The sequence below is a fragment of the Stylophora pistillata genome, chromosome 12, assembly GCF_964205215.1.
Source record: "Stylophora pistillata chromosome 12, jaStyPist1.2, whole genome shotgun sequence".
Taxonomy (NCBI): domain Eukaryota; kingdom Metazoa; phylum Cnidaria; class Anthozoa; order Scleractinia; family Pocilloporidae; genus Stylophora; species Stylophora pistillata.
Genome location: NC_142530.1, coordinates 5,491,856 through 5,508,599, shown reverse-complemented (window position 1 = coordinate 5,508,599; position 16,744 = coordinate 5,491,856). Strand labels below are relative to the sequence as shown.

Below are 16,744 nucleotides of genomic sequence, written 5' to 3'. Positions count from 1 at the left end.
TTCACACGTGCCTGTGAAAAGTCAAAATTTTCGAGAAACCAAGAAAGAAATCACAATGCGCAGTAAATGTTTAAAAATCATCTTTTCCGAAAAACAAGCTCCAGTGAAAGAAGACTAATTAAAGAACTTATTTCCGACGAAAAATGCGATAGGTACATATTACGTTTTAACTCAAAAATCAAGATGAAAGATAAAAATTGCTAAATATTTTCGCATGTGTGCAAATGTGCATGTGGATCACATTTCAAAATGGAATATGCGAATTTGTCCGTGAGTGAAGAGATCTCAAGTTCCATGGAATCTAGCAACGGGAAGCAAGACAAAAATGGCCAAGAAATATTTCGGGACGACAGATTTATTCAAAACAGTTTTTGATTTGCTGTTATAAGCGAAAAACGAACGAATTTCTTACGTGTACAAAGCCCACGCGGTAAAATTCATCATGCTTAGATCATTGTTTACTTGCCTTCAAGGCCAGAAATTGCGCAGCGTTATGTTGAAAATTCTGGAAAAAACCTCGATTTGACGCAAAATCTTCTATTAAACAATACTTTTTCAACTCATTGTTACTCGAACATAATATTTACCGGGCCATCGAATCGTCAAATTGTCGCTAGGCCCTGCTTGTAGTCCGAAAGTTCGGTTTTCACCTTACGTCCATAATTCGCGTCGCCTTAGAGAATCGTAGTGTCGTTGACTCGAGAGCTGATTCTGTCACCTTTAAGACCTTGATATCCATTCTTTTCCAAGCAGAGTATTCTCTAGCATTGTTACTTTACATTCTGAGTCCCACAAGGTCTAACTCGATCGCAAATGAACAAAAAGTCAGACCTGAAAATTTTGAGGATCGGCGACGACGACGCCATATTCTCAAATTTGATCATATAGTATTTTCGTGATAGCATGCATGACAGAGGGCACGTACGCACGTACGTGATCCATCAACCCTTCACTCTTTTCTATCTGTTACATGCGCATAGTAATTTGAAATAGTTTCACTTTTAAAAGAAGTTGCATCCGATACACTCTATACAATCTGTATGGAATTTTTTTAAACTTAAAAGTATCTCTTTACGAATATTTTACGTGAGTAATGCTTTCTCGTTGTTTATTTTTGCAATTAAAGTACTAATGGTGCACTTAGTGGGAAAGGAATAACTCATGATTCAGCGGCAAGGAAGACAACAATTTTTTTTCGAAGTATTCAGACCTCGTAGGGATTAGAAAAGCAAACGTAGACGCGACAAGTAATAAGCTGAGTGCACAAATCCTAGTGCAGTCAAAATCCCGGACGTGCGTTTATATTTTGCTGACCGAAAGCGCATCTTAGATGACACTGATTTCGATTAAATGCTGCAAAGAATTGAGCTGTTCCTCTTAACTGATTTATCAAAAGCCTGATGTTAAACCTACAGTTGCAAATCTCTCGAGCGCTTTGGCGCTTAATTTTTTTCATTGTGAAACACAGAAAAGTTTATTTTCGCTATTGCTAATGGTTGTGCCACCATGGCATAATGTGCCAAACGCCCATGCAGACGGATCCAACCAAGAGGTTTAATCTCAGATTATATTTTGCATTTAATCTTTGATTCTAGATCTCTTTGAGACCGCATTCTTTAGTGCTCAGCAGAAAGTAATCTTTGAGTAGTGGAAACTATTTCGAGCGTATTAATTAGCGCTTTATTTTCACGTTGTATTCATTCGTTTTTGCCACAATTGTTGTTGTGTCTCCCTTCAGAGATAAATTAGTGTTTTAATGGCCATACAAGAGCTCTTGACCTTTTATAGAATCGTGTATTTAATATGTTGAGTTGAAAGCAACTCCTAACTACTTGAGAGAGACAACAAGAGCAAAAATCTGTTATCTTCTTTTTCTCCCTTTATTCGCTCTTGTAAGTTTAATATTGATCATTCAAAAACTAGGAGAGGAATGGCAGTTAATTTCTCAGAGATACACAAAGATAGGCTGTGATTATTGAACATTGTTTCTTTCATTATTTTAGAGTTTTCTGTTGCTGGCTCAGAATCTTATTTTTAACTGAGAAAATACATATGATCCGTATTTGTCGGGAGCAGCTATATATCAGTAATTTTTTTTTTTTATCGAAGGAAAAAAATTGTTTTTCCTTAAGACTGCAATGGTTTATTTTACCCGTGAAGAAAAAAAATAAAAATCCTGTGTAGCTTATGTATATATTTTTTCTTTCCCGCAGCGAGTATGTGAAATATTTTAGCTCTGTTGAGCTGCTTGGCTTGTGATGATGTCTGGTGGGAGAGAAATCTCAACTGATTGCATGCGCCACCTACAATATTGATACACTGATTTCGACCTAGCGTCGCAAACTACTAAACGTTTCATTTTAACTGATGTTTTGAAAGCTTTATCTTATCTGACGCTTGGAAAATATCCGGAACGTCTTAGCGCTAGGTCCAATGGGAAAAATGTTAAATTTGCAGAGCAGAACTATTATATGCTAAAGCCTTGTACCCCAAGGGTGAGTCAACCTCCCATGTGCACTTAAAGGTAGCTACACTTATTTGAAAGCCCTGGTATTTTTAATCAGCGATTCTAAACACTCGAAAACAATGAAAGCGCTCGTTTCACTTTCTCTAATCTCTCATTTCCTCGACGGCTGATCGTGTTTAAAAAAAGGCTTTGAAAACCATCCAAAGCTTTTACGCAGTAGACTTTAAACCTGCTGTAAAACATTTCTATTTATCGTTCTGTAGTTAAATAGCTATTGACTCCCAAGATATCTCTTTGATTACCGTGAAAAAGCGTTAGAACATAGCTAGCAGAATCGCGCAATCAAATTCATTATACGTGAGCGTGCTCAAAATCCCGATAGTGCACGCTGATAGCGTCAGCAAATCCGACTTCGCCAGAAATTTTTCTTTTCGCGCGAGCGGCCATTGTTAGCGCGGGGAAAAATAATATATTTCGCGACAATAATGGATACAAACAGAAACTCGGCCTACTAGTCCGAAAACGAAGACAATGTTTCGACCTTTTTTCCCTTGGGTTAGAGTTCTTAAATGAGGCAGAAAAAGAGAAAAACAAAGGAAAGGGATACTCGGCATCAGCGCCGTCACGATTCGCTTCAACTGATATTGTTGTCCGTTTTTCGCGTCGGATTTGATGCACAATTCCACCGGCTATGTTCTAAAAAAATTGGTTCATGCTTTCAGCTGTGCACTATCGAGTTATGGAGCACGTGGGAAGTTTGGAGAGCACTCAAGAAGCTAGAGTTGCCCTCGGCTATTGCCTCGGGCAACTCTTACGCTTCTTTCGTGCTCTCCAAACTTCCCGCGTGCTCCATAACTCGATAGTGCACGCTAAAGCATGAACCAATTGTTAATTATCATTATCCACTTGTTCACTCTCATGGCAACAAAGTCAAACAAAGTCCGTTGACCGAACGGCCGATCGTAAAACCTTTTAAAAGTCGTTGATCGATCGACGACCGATCGTGTTTGAAAAAAACTCGAAATCAATCCACGGCCTACACCCAGAAGGCGAGTGCAACAAAATTAAGTGAATAATAAAAAACGCTTCCTCAGGCGTAATCAAGCAAATATGTTGGGAGTCAAGGCTATTTAACAACGCAAATGTTAAAATAAAAATATACGGCTTCTTTGAAATGTTCAGCGATAATCCACTTCAAGACATGTCATGATTAATTTATGGTAAACCTTCATTTCTTTGAGAGATACAACAAAAGGGAAAACTGAGCTATTTCCAGAATCCTTCTTTTTCGCAAACATAAGTAATCATTCAGGTTTTATCATGCACGAGTATCTTCTCAGCAAAATCAGTAGGGGATTAAGATGATTTATATCTTACTCAGAGTTTTCTCCAAACTTCCTTGAAATTTATGAACTTTTACGCAGTCCTCTCTCTTGGTATAGCTTTCCAAACAGTCGGTCATCACTCCCGACAACAGCAACTACTCCAACTACGCGACCAGTTTTATTATATTTAATTACAAAGCTTTTCCAGAACGTACCAGAAGCTTACAACATAACTATTTTAGTTTGATCCTATTACATCATACAGTGCTGTGCAAAAGTAATGCAAAGGGTAATCGCCGAATATCGCGATTTTCGCGATATATCGGCGATATTTGAGCGATATTTTAGTATGGGGAGAGAGTGCAAGGTAATGAATCGTAGTAGATATGATTATAGTTTTCTCTTGTTATTTTTATTTTAATCTTTTCTATTTCCTGAAGCAGAGAGATAGTTTTTTACATTTTACACTACTTATCAGAGGTACAGATTCTTGTCAAAATACAGATAATATTTATCCAGTAAGGCTTACTCGATAAACAAACAGTAATTTGTATTGTTTTGTATTTGTTTTGTTTTGTTTTGTTTTTTTTCTTTCTTTGTTTTGGCGTTTGAGGCTCTGAAGAAGCTACTTAGAAAAGAAAGCAACAACGACAACAGCGCTTTTTTCGTTGTTACTTTTGTTAGTAACAGCAACATGAAACAACATCAAAATTAGTCTAAATATAAGATCTCAGTCCGTCATTTGCTTTTGTGGATTTGGTTGGATTTGATTTGATATGATTGATTCTAAGTTGGTCAGACTTCAGTTCAAGTCCAAAATCTTAGTACTTCATTTGCCCAATTTGTGGGTTTTCAAGGTTTATAGAATCATACATTATACAAATTATCGAAAAAATACAGTTCAATATCATCAGGGATTTTAATTTTGCTTAAAGAACTTTAGTCATTGCACTTTTCCCAATTATTTCTCCGACAAAAAAAAGAAGAAAAACGAATGCCATCAGTGCTTGTTCTTTTTATGAAGAGTCTGTTGTACTTTCCTCTGAACTACTTAGCTTGGAAGGTTTGTTCAAATAGAACACATACTCAATAAGTAAAAACTTGGAGCAAGGCTATTGAATTTCTAACCTTGTGATTGGTTGAACGCAGGCATATCATAAGCTTGTAACCTAGCTCCGACAACTATGGTCTATCGAATTTGAAAAATGTTTCAAAACGACGCAGTTTTATTTGCTAGATTTGAAACATTTGTTTATATGTTGTGATGACATTAGTTCGGAGAGTGAGAGGTTGAGGAAAGGTTAATATCTATGGCAATAGATCATAGTTGTAATTCAAACTGGAAGGAAACTCGTGGGTCCTACTACGAGGCCTGTGCACCCTTCTTTCTTCTCCTGCGTTGAATTCCTTAATTGCACTTTTAGACAAATAGCATGCCATTAGCTACACTGAAAGGCACATTAAAGAATGCTATGATAAAAAAGAAAGTCTGAGACATTATCAGAAACCTCTTGAATGGACCAGTCTGCCTATATGAGGCTGGCACACTTTCAGTATTTATCGTTCTGTTGTAAACATTTTGCTTAAGTATTGGTCAATCTTTAGTTCAAGTAATCACAAATCGCCCATTGAATCCAAAGGTTCTTAGAAGAACTGACATGCGGCTTGGTGTACTGAATTGTAATCCCAGTGGGAGATAAGTCTCGTCCCACCACTACCCATGCCAGAATGGACTGGTGTAAATTGAATTCTGCTAACGATCAGGTCATTCCGTTTTAAGAGATCCGTTAAAAGCGTTACCTTCTCGGACGGTTACTTGCGCTAAGTATTTGTGCGTGTTGGCGCTTTATTTTCACGTTGAATTCATTAGATTTTGCTACGAATGTTTTCTGTCTCCCTTAAGAAGTATATAAATCTTTTGATGGACATGTAAGATCTCTTTACCTTACGTCGAATCGTGTATTAAATATGATTAGTTTATAGCAACTCCTCTATACTTGAGAAGACAACTAGAGCTTGCTTTTTTTGGCTTTTAACTCGTGAATTGCGCACATGCGCAAGAGCGAGTTGCAGGTATGGTGTGATGAACGGCGCTCGCTCGCTCGCTCGCTCGGTTGGTGGATTCCTGTAAACTTTTTTCTATTCCAGGCTTTTGAATGCATTTGATAGTTTTTGGCGAGTGATAAACAAACGAAATAGCGACCTTTGTTGCTAAGAATAGTGTTGGGGTGAAAGAGAAGCCAATGATAATCTTGAAAGAGTAAAAAAGTATACGTTTTTCATTTGTGAATTAAAGTTTGCCCAATCTCCGAATACACTTTTATCTCTTGCGGCGTATATTTCATTTATGGCGTCAATATTTCTATTTTAGAATGTATATATCCAGGAAAATGGTTATTGTTTCCGAAAAAGAAAACAAAGAAAACAAAGTAAGGGAGTTAAGTAAGACGCAAAATTTGCTCGATTGCGGAGGATTTGAACCACCTTCGTCGCTTCCCCTTGAACGATATCTACAGCACCGCTTTATACCGGAAGGCCACTCAGGCACCACATTAAATTTATATGAAACTTTATCTAAATCAGTAATTTTAAATTTAAAACGCTGCTCGCCGATAGTCCGAAATTGAAGTGTCACTCACGGCCAACTGCTCGAAAAGTGACTTGTTTGAGGCTGGTTTGGTATTCCTGGAGCTGTATCGACGTTGGAAAGTGATTCACAAGTGGGAAATGCAGTGAAATAAGCTCAAGCATAAGTTCAATCAATCGATATGGTGTTTCTTTAATGGTGTAACTCGCACTGTGTATGCGTATGTTATTAGTGTAAACATCCTTGTACTTTTTTTCATCCTCGTGCGAATAATCATCTCAGAAGTGCGAAACAGGTTTCAAGCGCGGTACTCAGTTGCAACACAAACATAAGCATTAACATAACAACCTAATGCGTAGGTGGGCACAGCTGCAACATATATAAACATGAGCACAAGCGCTCAGTCGATGTTATGTTAAATAGGGATGTGGTTGGTATAAGCAGTATAGTGCTTGCTGAGTGCCTGAAAGTCTTTCGCTTATGTTTATCCTTACGCTCATGCCAACCAAGTCTTAACTAGACAGTGTAAGCATAAAAGGAAGGCAACGTTTTGATAATCTTATGGATATATGCTTATCCTTATGTCCGTGCGTTCCATCCAGCGCAAAAGCTTTTAAATGCCTATCCCTAAACTTGCATCACAATTAAAGTATCGATCGTACACTTGGAGGGAAAGGAAATATTATTCAGCAGCGGGTAAGACAACTATTCATGTTGCCTCACAGTAAAGGAGTGTGAACTACAGACTGACAATATGTATAGTTATCTCTTTCTTGTTTATCTCGCGATAGAGCTTTTCAAACGGCTGAAAATCAAAACAGCTAGAGAAGCTGATGTGTTTACTCGTCATCGTGTTGGTGTTGCTATTTCAGGGGAAGGGGAGAATACTTCATCTTCTACCCGATAAAAACGGGTTTGGAAAAGTAGCGTAGGTTAACCATCCCACCTAAAGTTCTCCGTTTTTACATGTATAGCCTCCATTTGTTTTAGAGGGATAAGTAGTTATCAATGATCTATTTGTAAGACGACCACATGTATCTCCATTTCATGTAAGTTTGATTTTATGGGTCAGAGTGTGATATGAGTGATTTCCGTTTTAAATAAGCGCATACTCTATGTAGTACAGCAAGACAAATTTCAAACAGTTGAAACTAGTGAGTTTGTTTATTTTTCACCAACACACGAAACAAAGGTCTCTCCAATTGTCATTTTCTACTCTTAAAATAAGTAACAAAACTGTTAGAGAAGCTACTAATTTGCTCGTCATCGTTTTGGTGTTGCTATGTAAGGATGAAGGGAAAGATGCTTTTAGTTGTACACGTTGAAAACGGGTGTGGTGATGAAACGTAGGTTAGCTACCCTACCGAACCCCCTTGCTCTTTGCATGCATAGTCTCCTTATTGTTTATACACAAATGAGTTTAAATGAAAATAATACATGTTAAATGCGGATTAATTAAAACGAGAAGGAGTTTATAAACACTCGTGAATTTGAAATGTCTGAGATGACTCCGCAGATTCTGTTAAACTTTATCGTCGTTTTTACGCAAGGTCCGCATCCTTCCAATTGGTGAACAGTGTTATAGCAGGCTGTTATGTGTACGAGTGTTCCCATCAAACCAGCAGGGGAGTAATATTTCTTTTCATACTTTATCGTGATTCCTCTTTTCTCATCTCTTCAGAGATGATGGAGGAACCGGAAGGTAACTATCTGTGGTAATAGATGATGGTCATCACAGAAATCTCCATTATCACAAGCCGTGCACTAAACGATAAACAAAAAGTATGGATCATTTAATTTAGAAAGATAGCGTAATTACCAAAGAACTATTTTTAAAAAGACCATTTATTGTAACGGATGTATTGAAAGCCTTATCTTATCTAACGCTTGGAAAATATCTGGAACGTCTTGGCACTCTATTTCCCCAATGGGAAAAATGTCAAAGTTGCACAGCAGATTATATGCTAAAACCTTTTACCCCAATGGTAAGTCAACCTCCCATGTGCACTTAAAGGTAGCTACGCTTATTTGAATGCCCTGGTATTTTTAATCAGAGATTCTCACTACTCGAAAGCAATGAAAGAGCTCGTTTCGCTTTCCCCAATCTCTCAATTTCCCGACGGCTGATCGTGTTTAAAAAGACTTTGAAAACCATCCAAGGCTCTTACCCAGTAGAGTATAAACCTGCTGTAAAACATTTCTATTTAACGTTCCGTAGTTAAATAGCTATTGATTCCCAAGAGATCTGTTTGATTACCATGAAAAAGCGTTATCATTATTCACTTCCCTCGCGTGGAAATAAAGTCAAACAAAGTCCGTTGACCGATGGACAGCCTATCGTAAAACCTTTCAAAAGTCGTTGATCGAGAGACGGCCGATCGTGTTTGAAAACAACTCGAAATGACTCCATGGCCTACACCCAGAAGACGAGTGCAACAAGTGAATAATAAAAAAGGCTTCTTCAGGCGTAATAAAGCAAACATATTGGGAGTCCAAGCTATTTAACAACGCAAATGTTAAAATAAAATTATGTGGCTTCTTTGAAATGTTCAGCGATAATACACTTCAAGACATGTCATGATTTATTTATGGTAAACCTTCATTTTTTTGAGAGATACAACAAAAGAGAAAACTGAGCAAACTAGAATCCTTCTTCTTTGTAAACACAAGTAATCATTCAAGTTTTATCAGGTAGGAGTATATTCTCTGCAAAATCAGTAGGGGATTGAGATGATTTATATCTTACTCAGAGTTTTCTCCAAGGTTCCTTGAAATTTATGATCTTTTACGCAGTCCTCTCTCTTGGTATAGCTTTCCAAACAGTCGGTCATCACTCCCGACAACAGCAACTACTCCAACTACGCGACCAGGTTCTTATATTTATTTACAAAGCTTTTCCAGAACATACCAGAAGCTTACAACATAACTATTTTAGTTTGATCCTATTACATCATACAGTACTGTGCAAAAGAAATGCAAAGAATAAGTTACAACTATTGAGTTACAACCATTATTGTCCACAATTTCATAGTTGTTCTTGACCGAAATATTACCCTTGCGTTAATGTATGTTTGGGGCTTGAGTTGTTGATAACCGCACCTTAACTGATATGATGTCAAGATGCAGCCCATTGTGAAAGGTATTCCAGCGAAATTTCCTTGTTTCATGGCTTGCAAATAGAGTACTCCTCTATCACCTGCAGGATATGTTGCGCGACAGCATCAGAAATATTAATTAATACAACTCCTATCAAAACGGTTATTTACGGGTCTAGATCGGTCTGTATGAAAAAAAAAAAAAAAAAAACTGTGTCCAATGTCACGAGAGTGGCATGAGGGTTAGCTGAATGAAGTAAGATAAAACTCGAATTCAGCTGAAATACAGGTGGAGCGTATATTTACGGTTTACTTACAAATCATTTTAGTTACTTCTAACAACCATTCCGTCTGTAACTCTATTATGATAGACTGTTAGAAATTTCATGCACTTAGTGACTTATGATAATGGAAGATATGACATGGGATAAGTGACTCAACCCACAAAGCGCTCCCTTACTGTACCTATTGTATGCATATCATCCTTATGCATAACCTATATTCTGTTATGAGTGTCTTTCCCAAGTGTGATATGCAGTCAGGAATTTGAAATCTATTTATTTTTTTCTACAAACGTTTAGATATTTTAAATTTGGATTATTTAAACTTTGGCTTTTAAGTCCATTATACGTGAGATGACGCATTCAAGTGTTAGCGAATTAAAATACGCTCAGTGACTTGAATCCCTCAGATCCTTTTTAACTCGTGAATTACGCACATGCGCGAGTTGTAGATCTGATATGAAGATTGGCACTCGTCCGCTCACTTGATTGGTCGATTCCTGTAAACTTTTTTTCGATTGGAGGCTTTTGAGTGTATTTGATAGTTTTTGGCGAGTAATAAACAAACGAATGCGACCTTTGTTGCTAAGAATAATGCTGGGGTTGAAAAAGAAGCTAATGATAATCTTAAAAGAGTTCAAATTATACATTTTTCATCCGTGAATTAAAGTTTGACCAATCTCCGATTACACTTTTGTCTCTTGCAGCATATATTTCATTTATGGCGTCAATGCTTCTATTTTTGAGTGTATATCTGTAGGAAAATGATTATTGTGTCCGAAAAAGAAAAAACGAAGACAAAGAAAGAAAGTTACGCTATTTAATCACTTTCACCAGAGTATGGCGAGGGCCGCACAACAGAGCGAGGCTCCAAATTAAGTGCGCCCAATATTCCACCCATCCCACCACAGGGGAGGACATCCCTCACACAGTAATCTCATGTGTGGGAAATTAACGTCTCCTACCCCAACCCTGCAGGAGACGGGACTTGCATTTATTCGTCCGTATCCGAGAAGACTAGAATATCTAACTATTTCTTGATGTTATAGAAAGGTAGCAAATTCTTCTCAATTATTTTAAGACCCTTAGTGTTGGTCCGGCCGGGGCTCGAACCCTTAACCTCCCGCACAACAGTCCAGCGCTCTATCCATTGAGCTAACCGGGAGGCGGTTATTATTATGCGATAGGTTGTGTATGTGTGCAAATAGGCACGCGTGTCATATTTCAAAAGGACTATGACAATTTGTCCCTGAGCGAAGAGATATCTAGTTTTGTGGAATCTGTCAGTAGGAAGCAAGACGAAAATGACCAAGAAATATTTCGAGACGACAGTTTTATTCAGTTATTGATTTGCTGTTTTATGCGAAAAACGTACGAATTTCTTACGTGTACAAAGCCCGCGCGGTAAAATTTATCATGCTTAGGTTGTTGTTCACTTGACTTCATGGCCAGAAAATTGCGCAGCGTTATATCGAAGATTCTGAAAAACTACGAAGATCTTCTATCAAACTATACTTTTTGAACACATTGTTACTCGAACATTATATTTACCGGGCCATGGAATTGTCAAATTTTCGCTTGGCCCTGCTTAAAGTGGGAAAGTTCGGTTTCCAATTTACGTCTCAAATTCGCAGTGCTTAAGAGAGAATCGTACTGTCGTTGACTCGAGAGCTTATTCTGTCACCTTTAAGACCTTGATATCCATTATTTTCCATGCAGAGTATTCTGTAGCATTGCTACTTTATGTTCTGAGTTCAACAAGGTCTAACTCGATCGCAAAGGAACGAAAAATCTGACTAGAAAATTTTGAAGGTCGGCCGCGCGGACGCCATATTTTCAAATTTGATCATTTAGTATAAACGCACAGAATGATGCCCCTCTAGTACCCCCTAAAGCCATCAAAATATATGTGCAAACGACTGATTCTAATTGGTTTATTAATTCCAAACTATAGAGGAACTTTGAGGAGAAAATTCTGATCAATAGGGGAGGTAGGGGGAAAAGCGTTCTCGCGCGAGCTAATCGCGCGGGTCGGGCGGCTACAGGTGGTTATGCAAAACGAAAAATTTACTTTCGCGCTGCAGATTTGATCCAACCAGTCCTTCCTAACAGGGAAAGTTTCAATAGTTGTGGCAGTAACACAAGGCCAACTACGGCGTGACTGACTAGACAGCATAGGCATAAAAAGAACGCAACCTTTTGATAATCTTTTGCATATATGCTTATCCTTATGTCCGAGTGTCCTATCAGCGCATATTAGCTTTTATATGCTTATTCCTATGCGTATGTCGCAAGTAATTGCCTAGCTGAACATTGCAACAATAGTTTATCGATGAACAAAACAACACTCTTTTGAACTTTCTTCCTACAAACCTTTACGTCAAAACCTTGGAACAGTGATTTCCCTACACTAACTCCCACTCAGACCATATTTTCTGTCTGAGGCCTAATTTAATTTCACATTAGACTCCTCAAAACGCTCATTTACCCGAGTCCAACACTTCTTAGGGCCTGATTACATGAGCCGAGCAGGCCCGGTTAGCCGGGCTGATTTCTTTTGTTTTCACGCTTTGGCGAACACCAAAACAAAAGAAATCAGCCCGGGTAACAGGGCCAGCCCGGCTCATGTAATCAGGCCCTTAGAACGATTCATACCTTAGCGGTATGGAAATCAAACATCAATTTCTATTGACGACACGAGTTGGCTCACAGAGCCTTTGATTCATGCTCGATCGTAATTCTTCATTTTTTTTTTTTGTTTTCAGACCGGAGAAGAAGAGAAGAAGGTAACTATTTGTGGTAATAAATCATAGAAATCTTCATTTAACATAACGTTACAAGTAACACAATTAAGGCTCTACTTAGTTTTTATGGGTTTTTGATAAATTGAATGAACTTGATTATCACACCAACAACACACACACACACCCACAAACAAATGAAAGAAACCAATAAAAAAAGAAAAACAAACAAACATGAGGAAGGTAACTATCTGTGTAAATGAATAGTGGAAGTTTTTATTACCACAATATTTAAAGAGTTAAACACTAAACCCTTTAAATGACTATCGGTTCCTTCCCTTTTAAACGTGGTATACATCCGTTAAATGAGCTTACACGCGACAATTCAGCTCTCTTGTTATCATATCTGATGGTTAACTATCAGATATTAAATGAACTTGATTATCATACCAACAGCACACATACAAATCCAGAAACAAACAAACAAAGAAACTGTAATATTCCTAGAAGCCACTAAGGATAATGACTCGAACAACACACCGTCACCCTTCGAACTCCCGCTCTTTTTTACATACACGCACACTCTCGCTCACCTGACCACTGTGTATAGTCCCGGATGTCCACAGGACACCACACAAACAATTGCCGTTGTTGAAATACTGATTTTAGCACTATAGATGTAATGATTATTTAGGAGCGTTCGATTCCTTAAATTACGTAAATATACATATTGAATGCGTATCCTCTATCCCTACGTACGTGGAGTTAATTATTGTGATAGACGCTAAGGAAATATATTATCGATGAGGTGACTCTGTTGACTATGTACACTAGAAACTCGCTGATTGTTAGTTATTTTATTTTAGGACCAGTCAAACTTTAGTTTCAAAGTCCAGCTTACGTGAATTTACCACGGATCAGTCACTCTCACATTCAAATGATACTTAAAATACACTTAGTCGCTGAGTGACTTAAGTCCCTTAGGCTTTTTGAAGAGGGAGAGGTGAAGTGGTCGAAGTGACTCACCCAGACCCCTCTGTCGTTGTGTACATAGCTTCCCTGAGGTTCATAGATGCTCACTGAGTCCAAATGGACAACCTTGCTCCACAGACTCGGCTGACTATTAATTCCTTTCCTTTACACCTGGCCAGTCTGCATCCTTTCGATGAGTTTATAAGCGATAAGGCCTGATCTCATAAGACTGTTGCAAATCATTTCGGAGTCTTGGCCTTCTATTTTCACATGGCTTCTGCAAATAGAAAAGGCGGAAGTGCAATTTAAACTGGAAGGAAACTCATGGGCCATACTACGAAGCCTGTGCTCCCTTCTCTCTTCTCTGGTGTCAAATTCTTTAAGCATGATGTTTACAACAGAAAAATTAATGCTAATGGTGTGGGGGCCTCCCACTGGCAGACTGGTCCATCCAAGGGGTTTCTGAAAGTGTCTCAGACTTTCTTCTTTGAGGAAGTATTCTTTGTGCCTTTCAGGGTAGCTAATGGCTTGGTATTTATCTAAAAGTGCAATTCATTCATTATTAGAAAATGTTTAGTTGAAATAATCACGAATCGCCCATCGAATCTGAAGGTTCTTAAAAGAACTGCACCGCAGCTTGGTATACTGAGTTGTAATCTCAGTGGGATATATACAAGTCTCGTCACACCACACATGACAGAATGGAGGAATGTAATCTGACTTCTGCAAACGACTGAACTATTCCATTTTCTTCTCCTGCGTTGAATTTTTTAATTGCACTTTTAGACAAATAGCATGCCATTAGCCACACTGAAAGGCACATTAAAGAATGCTATCTCAAAGAGGAAAGTGTGAGACATTATCAGAAACCGTCTTGAATGGACCAGTCTGCCTATATGAGGCTGGCACACTTTCAGTATTTATCGTTCTGTTGTAAACGTTTTGCTTAAGTAATGGTCAATCTTTAGTTCAAGTAATCACGAATCGCCCATTGAATCCAAAGGTTCTTAGAAGAACTGACCTGCGGCTTGGTGTACTGAATTGCAATCCCAGTGGGAGATAAGTCTCGTCCCACCACTACTTATGCCAGAATGGACTTGTGTAAATTGAATTCTGTAACGATCAGGTCATTCCGTTTTAAGAGATCCGTTAAAAGCGTTACCTTCTCGGACGGTTACTTGCGCTAAGTATTTGGGCGTGTTGGCGCTTTATTTTCACGGTGAATTCATTAGGTTTTGCTACGAATGTTTTCTGTCTCCCTCAAGATGTATATGAATCTTTTGATGGACATGTAAGATCTCTCTACCTTACGTCGAATCGTGTATTAAATATGATTAGTTTATAGCAACTCCTCCATACTTGAGAGAGACCACTAGAGCTTTCTTTTTTTGGCCTTTTTTAACTCGTGAATTGCACATATGCGCAAGAGCGAGTTGCAGGTATGATGTGATGAACGGCGCTCGCTCGCTCAGTTGGTGGATTCCTGGAAAATTTTTTCTATTCTAGGCTTTTGAATGCATTTGATAGTTTTTGGCGAGTGATAAACAAACGAAATAGCGACCTTTGTTGCTAAGAATAGTGTTGGGGTAAAGAGAAGCCAATGATAATCTTGAAAGAGTAAAAAAGTATGCGTTTTTCATTTGTGAATTAGAGTTTGCCCAATCTCCGAATACACTTTTATCTCTTGCGGCGTATATTTCATTTATGGCGTCAATATTTCTATTTTAGAATGTATATATCCAGGAAAATGGTTATTGTGTCCGAAAAAGAAAACAAAGAAAACAAAGAAAGGCAGTTAAGCAAAACGCAAAATTTGCTCGATTGCGGAGGATTTGAACCACCTTCGTCGTTTCCCCTTAAACGATATCTACAGCACTGCTTTTTACCGGAAGGCCACTCAGGCACCACATTATATTTATATGAAACTTTATCTAAATATTAATTTTAAATTTAAAACGCTGCTCGCCGATAGTCCGAAATTGAAGTGTCACTCACGGCCAACTGCTCGAAAAGTGACTTGTTTGGGACTGGTTTGGTGTTCCTGGAGCTGTATCGACGTTGGAAAGTGGTTCACAAGTGGGAACTGCAGTGAAATAAGCTCAAGCAAAAGTTCAATCAATCGATATGGTGTTTCTTTAATGGTGTAACTCGCACTGTGTATGCGTATGTTATTAGTGTGAATATCCTTGTATTTGTTTTCATCCTCGTGCTAATAATCATCTCAGAAGTGCGAAACAGGTTTCTAGCGCGGTACTCAGTTGCAACACAAGCATAAGCATTAACATAACAAGCTAATGCGTAGGTGGGCACAGCTGCAACATATATAAACATAAGCACAAGCGCTCAGTCGATGTTATGTTAAATAGGGACGTGGTTGGTATAAGCAGTTATAGTGCTTGCTGATTGCCTGAAAGTCTTTCGCTTATGTTTATCCTTACGCTCATGCCAACCAAGTCTTAACTAGACAGTGTAAGCATAAAAAGAAGGCAACGTTTTGATAATCTTATGCATATATGCCTATCCTTATGTCCGTGCGTTCTATCCAGCGCAAAAGCTTTTACATGCCTATCCCTATACTTGCATCACAAGTAATTACTGAGCTCAATATTGGAATAATAGTTTTATGATAAACAAAACAACACCCTTTTGAACTTTCTCTCCACAAACCTTTACAGTAAAATCTGGAACAGTGATTGTCTTACACTTAATCCTAATCAGGCCATATTTTCTGTCTTTGAGGCCTAATTTAGTTTCACATTTCCTTATAATGCTCATTTACCAGTCTAACGATTCATATCCTGGTATGGAAATCAAACACCCATTTCTATTGACGACACAAATTACATTGGCTTATCCAATTCACGAGTTGGCTCACAGAGCCTTTGATTTTCCTTTATGTGAGTTTGTTATTGATCATTCAAAAGTAGGGGAGAAGTGGCGTTTAATTGACTTCTTGGAGATGGAAGGAAAATAACGATGAAAGGCTGCGATTGTTTATCATTGTTTCTCTCATAATTTTACAATTTTTTTTGCTCGCAGACTCTGAAAAAATACATATTGTACGGCTTTGTCGGGAGGAGTTAGATATCGTGTTTTTTCTTGTAATTCAGAGATTATGAGAATTATTTTAGCATTTTTCTCAGGCCGTCTCAGGCTGGCCACATTTAAATTCATCGCACTTGTGACCCAAATGTTATTTTCTCGAGCCTACTTCCCCAGTGTGTAGCAGCTCAAAGAACAATATAATGCTACTACCAGGTTTTATGTACCTCGTCC

The 16,744-nt window shown here is 38.2% G+C and overlaps 1 protein-coding gene across 15 annotated transcripts in view; it reads left to right on the top strand.

The window, feature by feature from the left end:
• Positions 1–16,744, top strand: part of LOC148718519 (uncharacterized) — a 677,830-nt gene that overhangs the window by 492,371 nt on the left and 168,715 nt on the right. For all 15 annotated transcript variants that reach the window (XM_088740223.1, XM_088740224.1, XM_088740239.1 and 12 more), the window contains one exon: positions 12,521–12,541. In XM_088740223.1, coding sequence (XP_088596349.1) covers positions 12,521–12,541 — 21 coding nt within the window. The remainder of the gene's footprint in view (positions 1–12,520; positions 12,542–16,744) is intronic.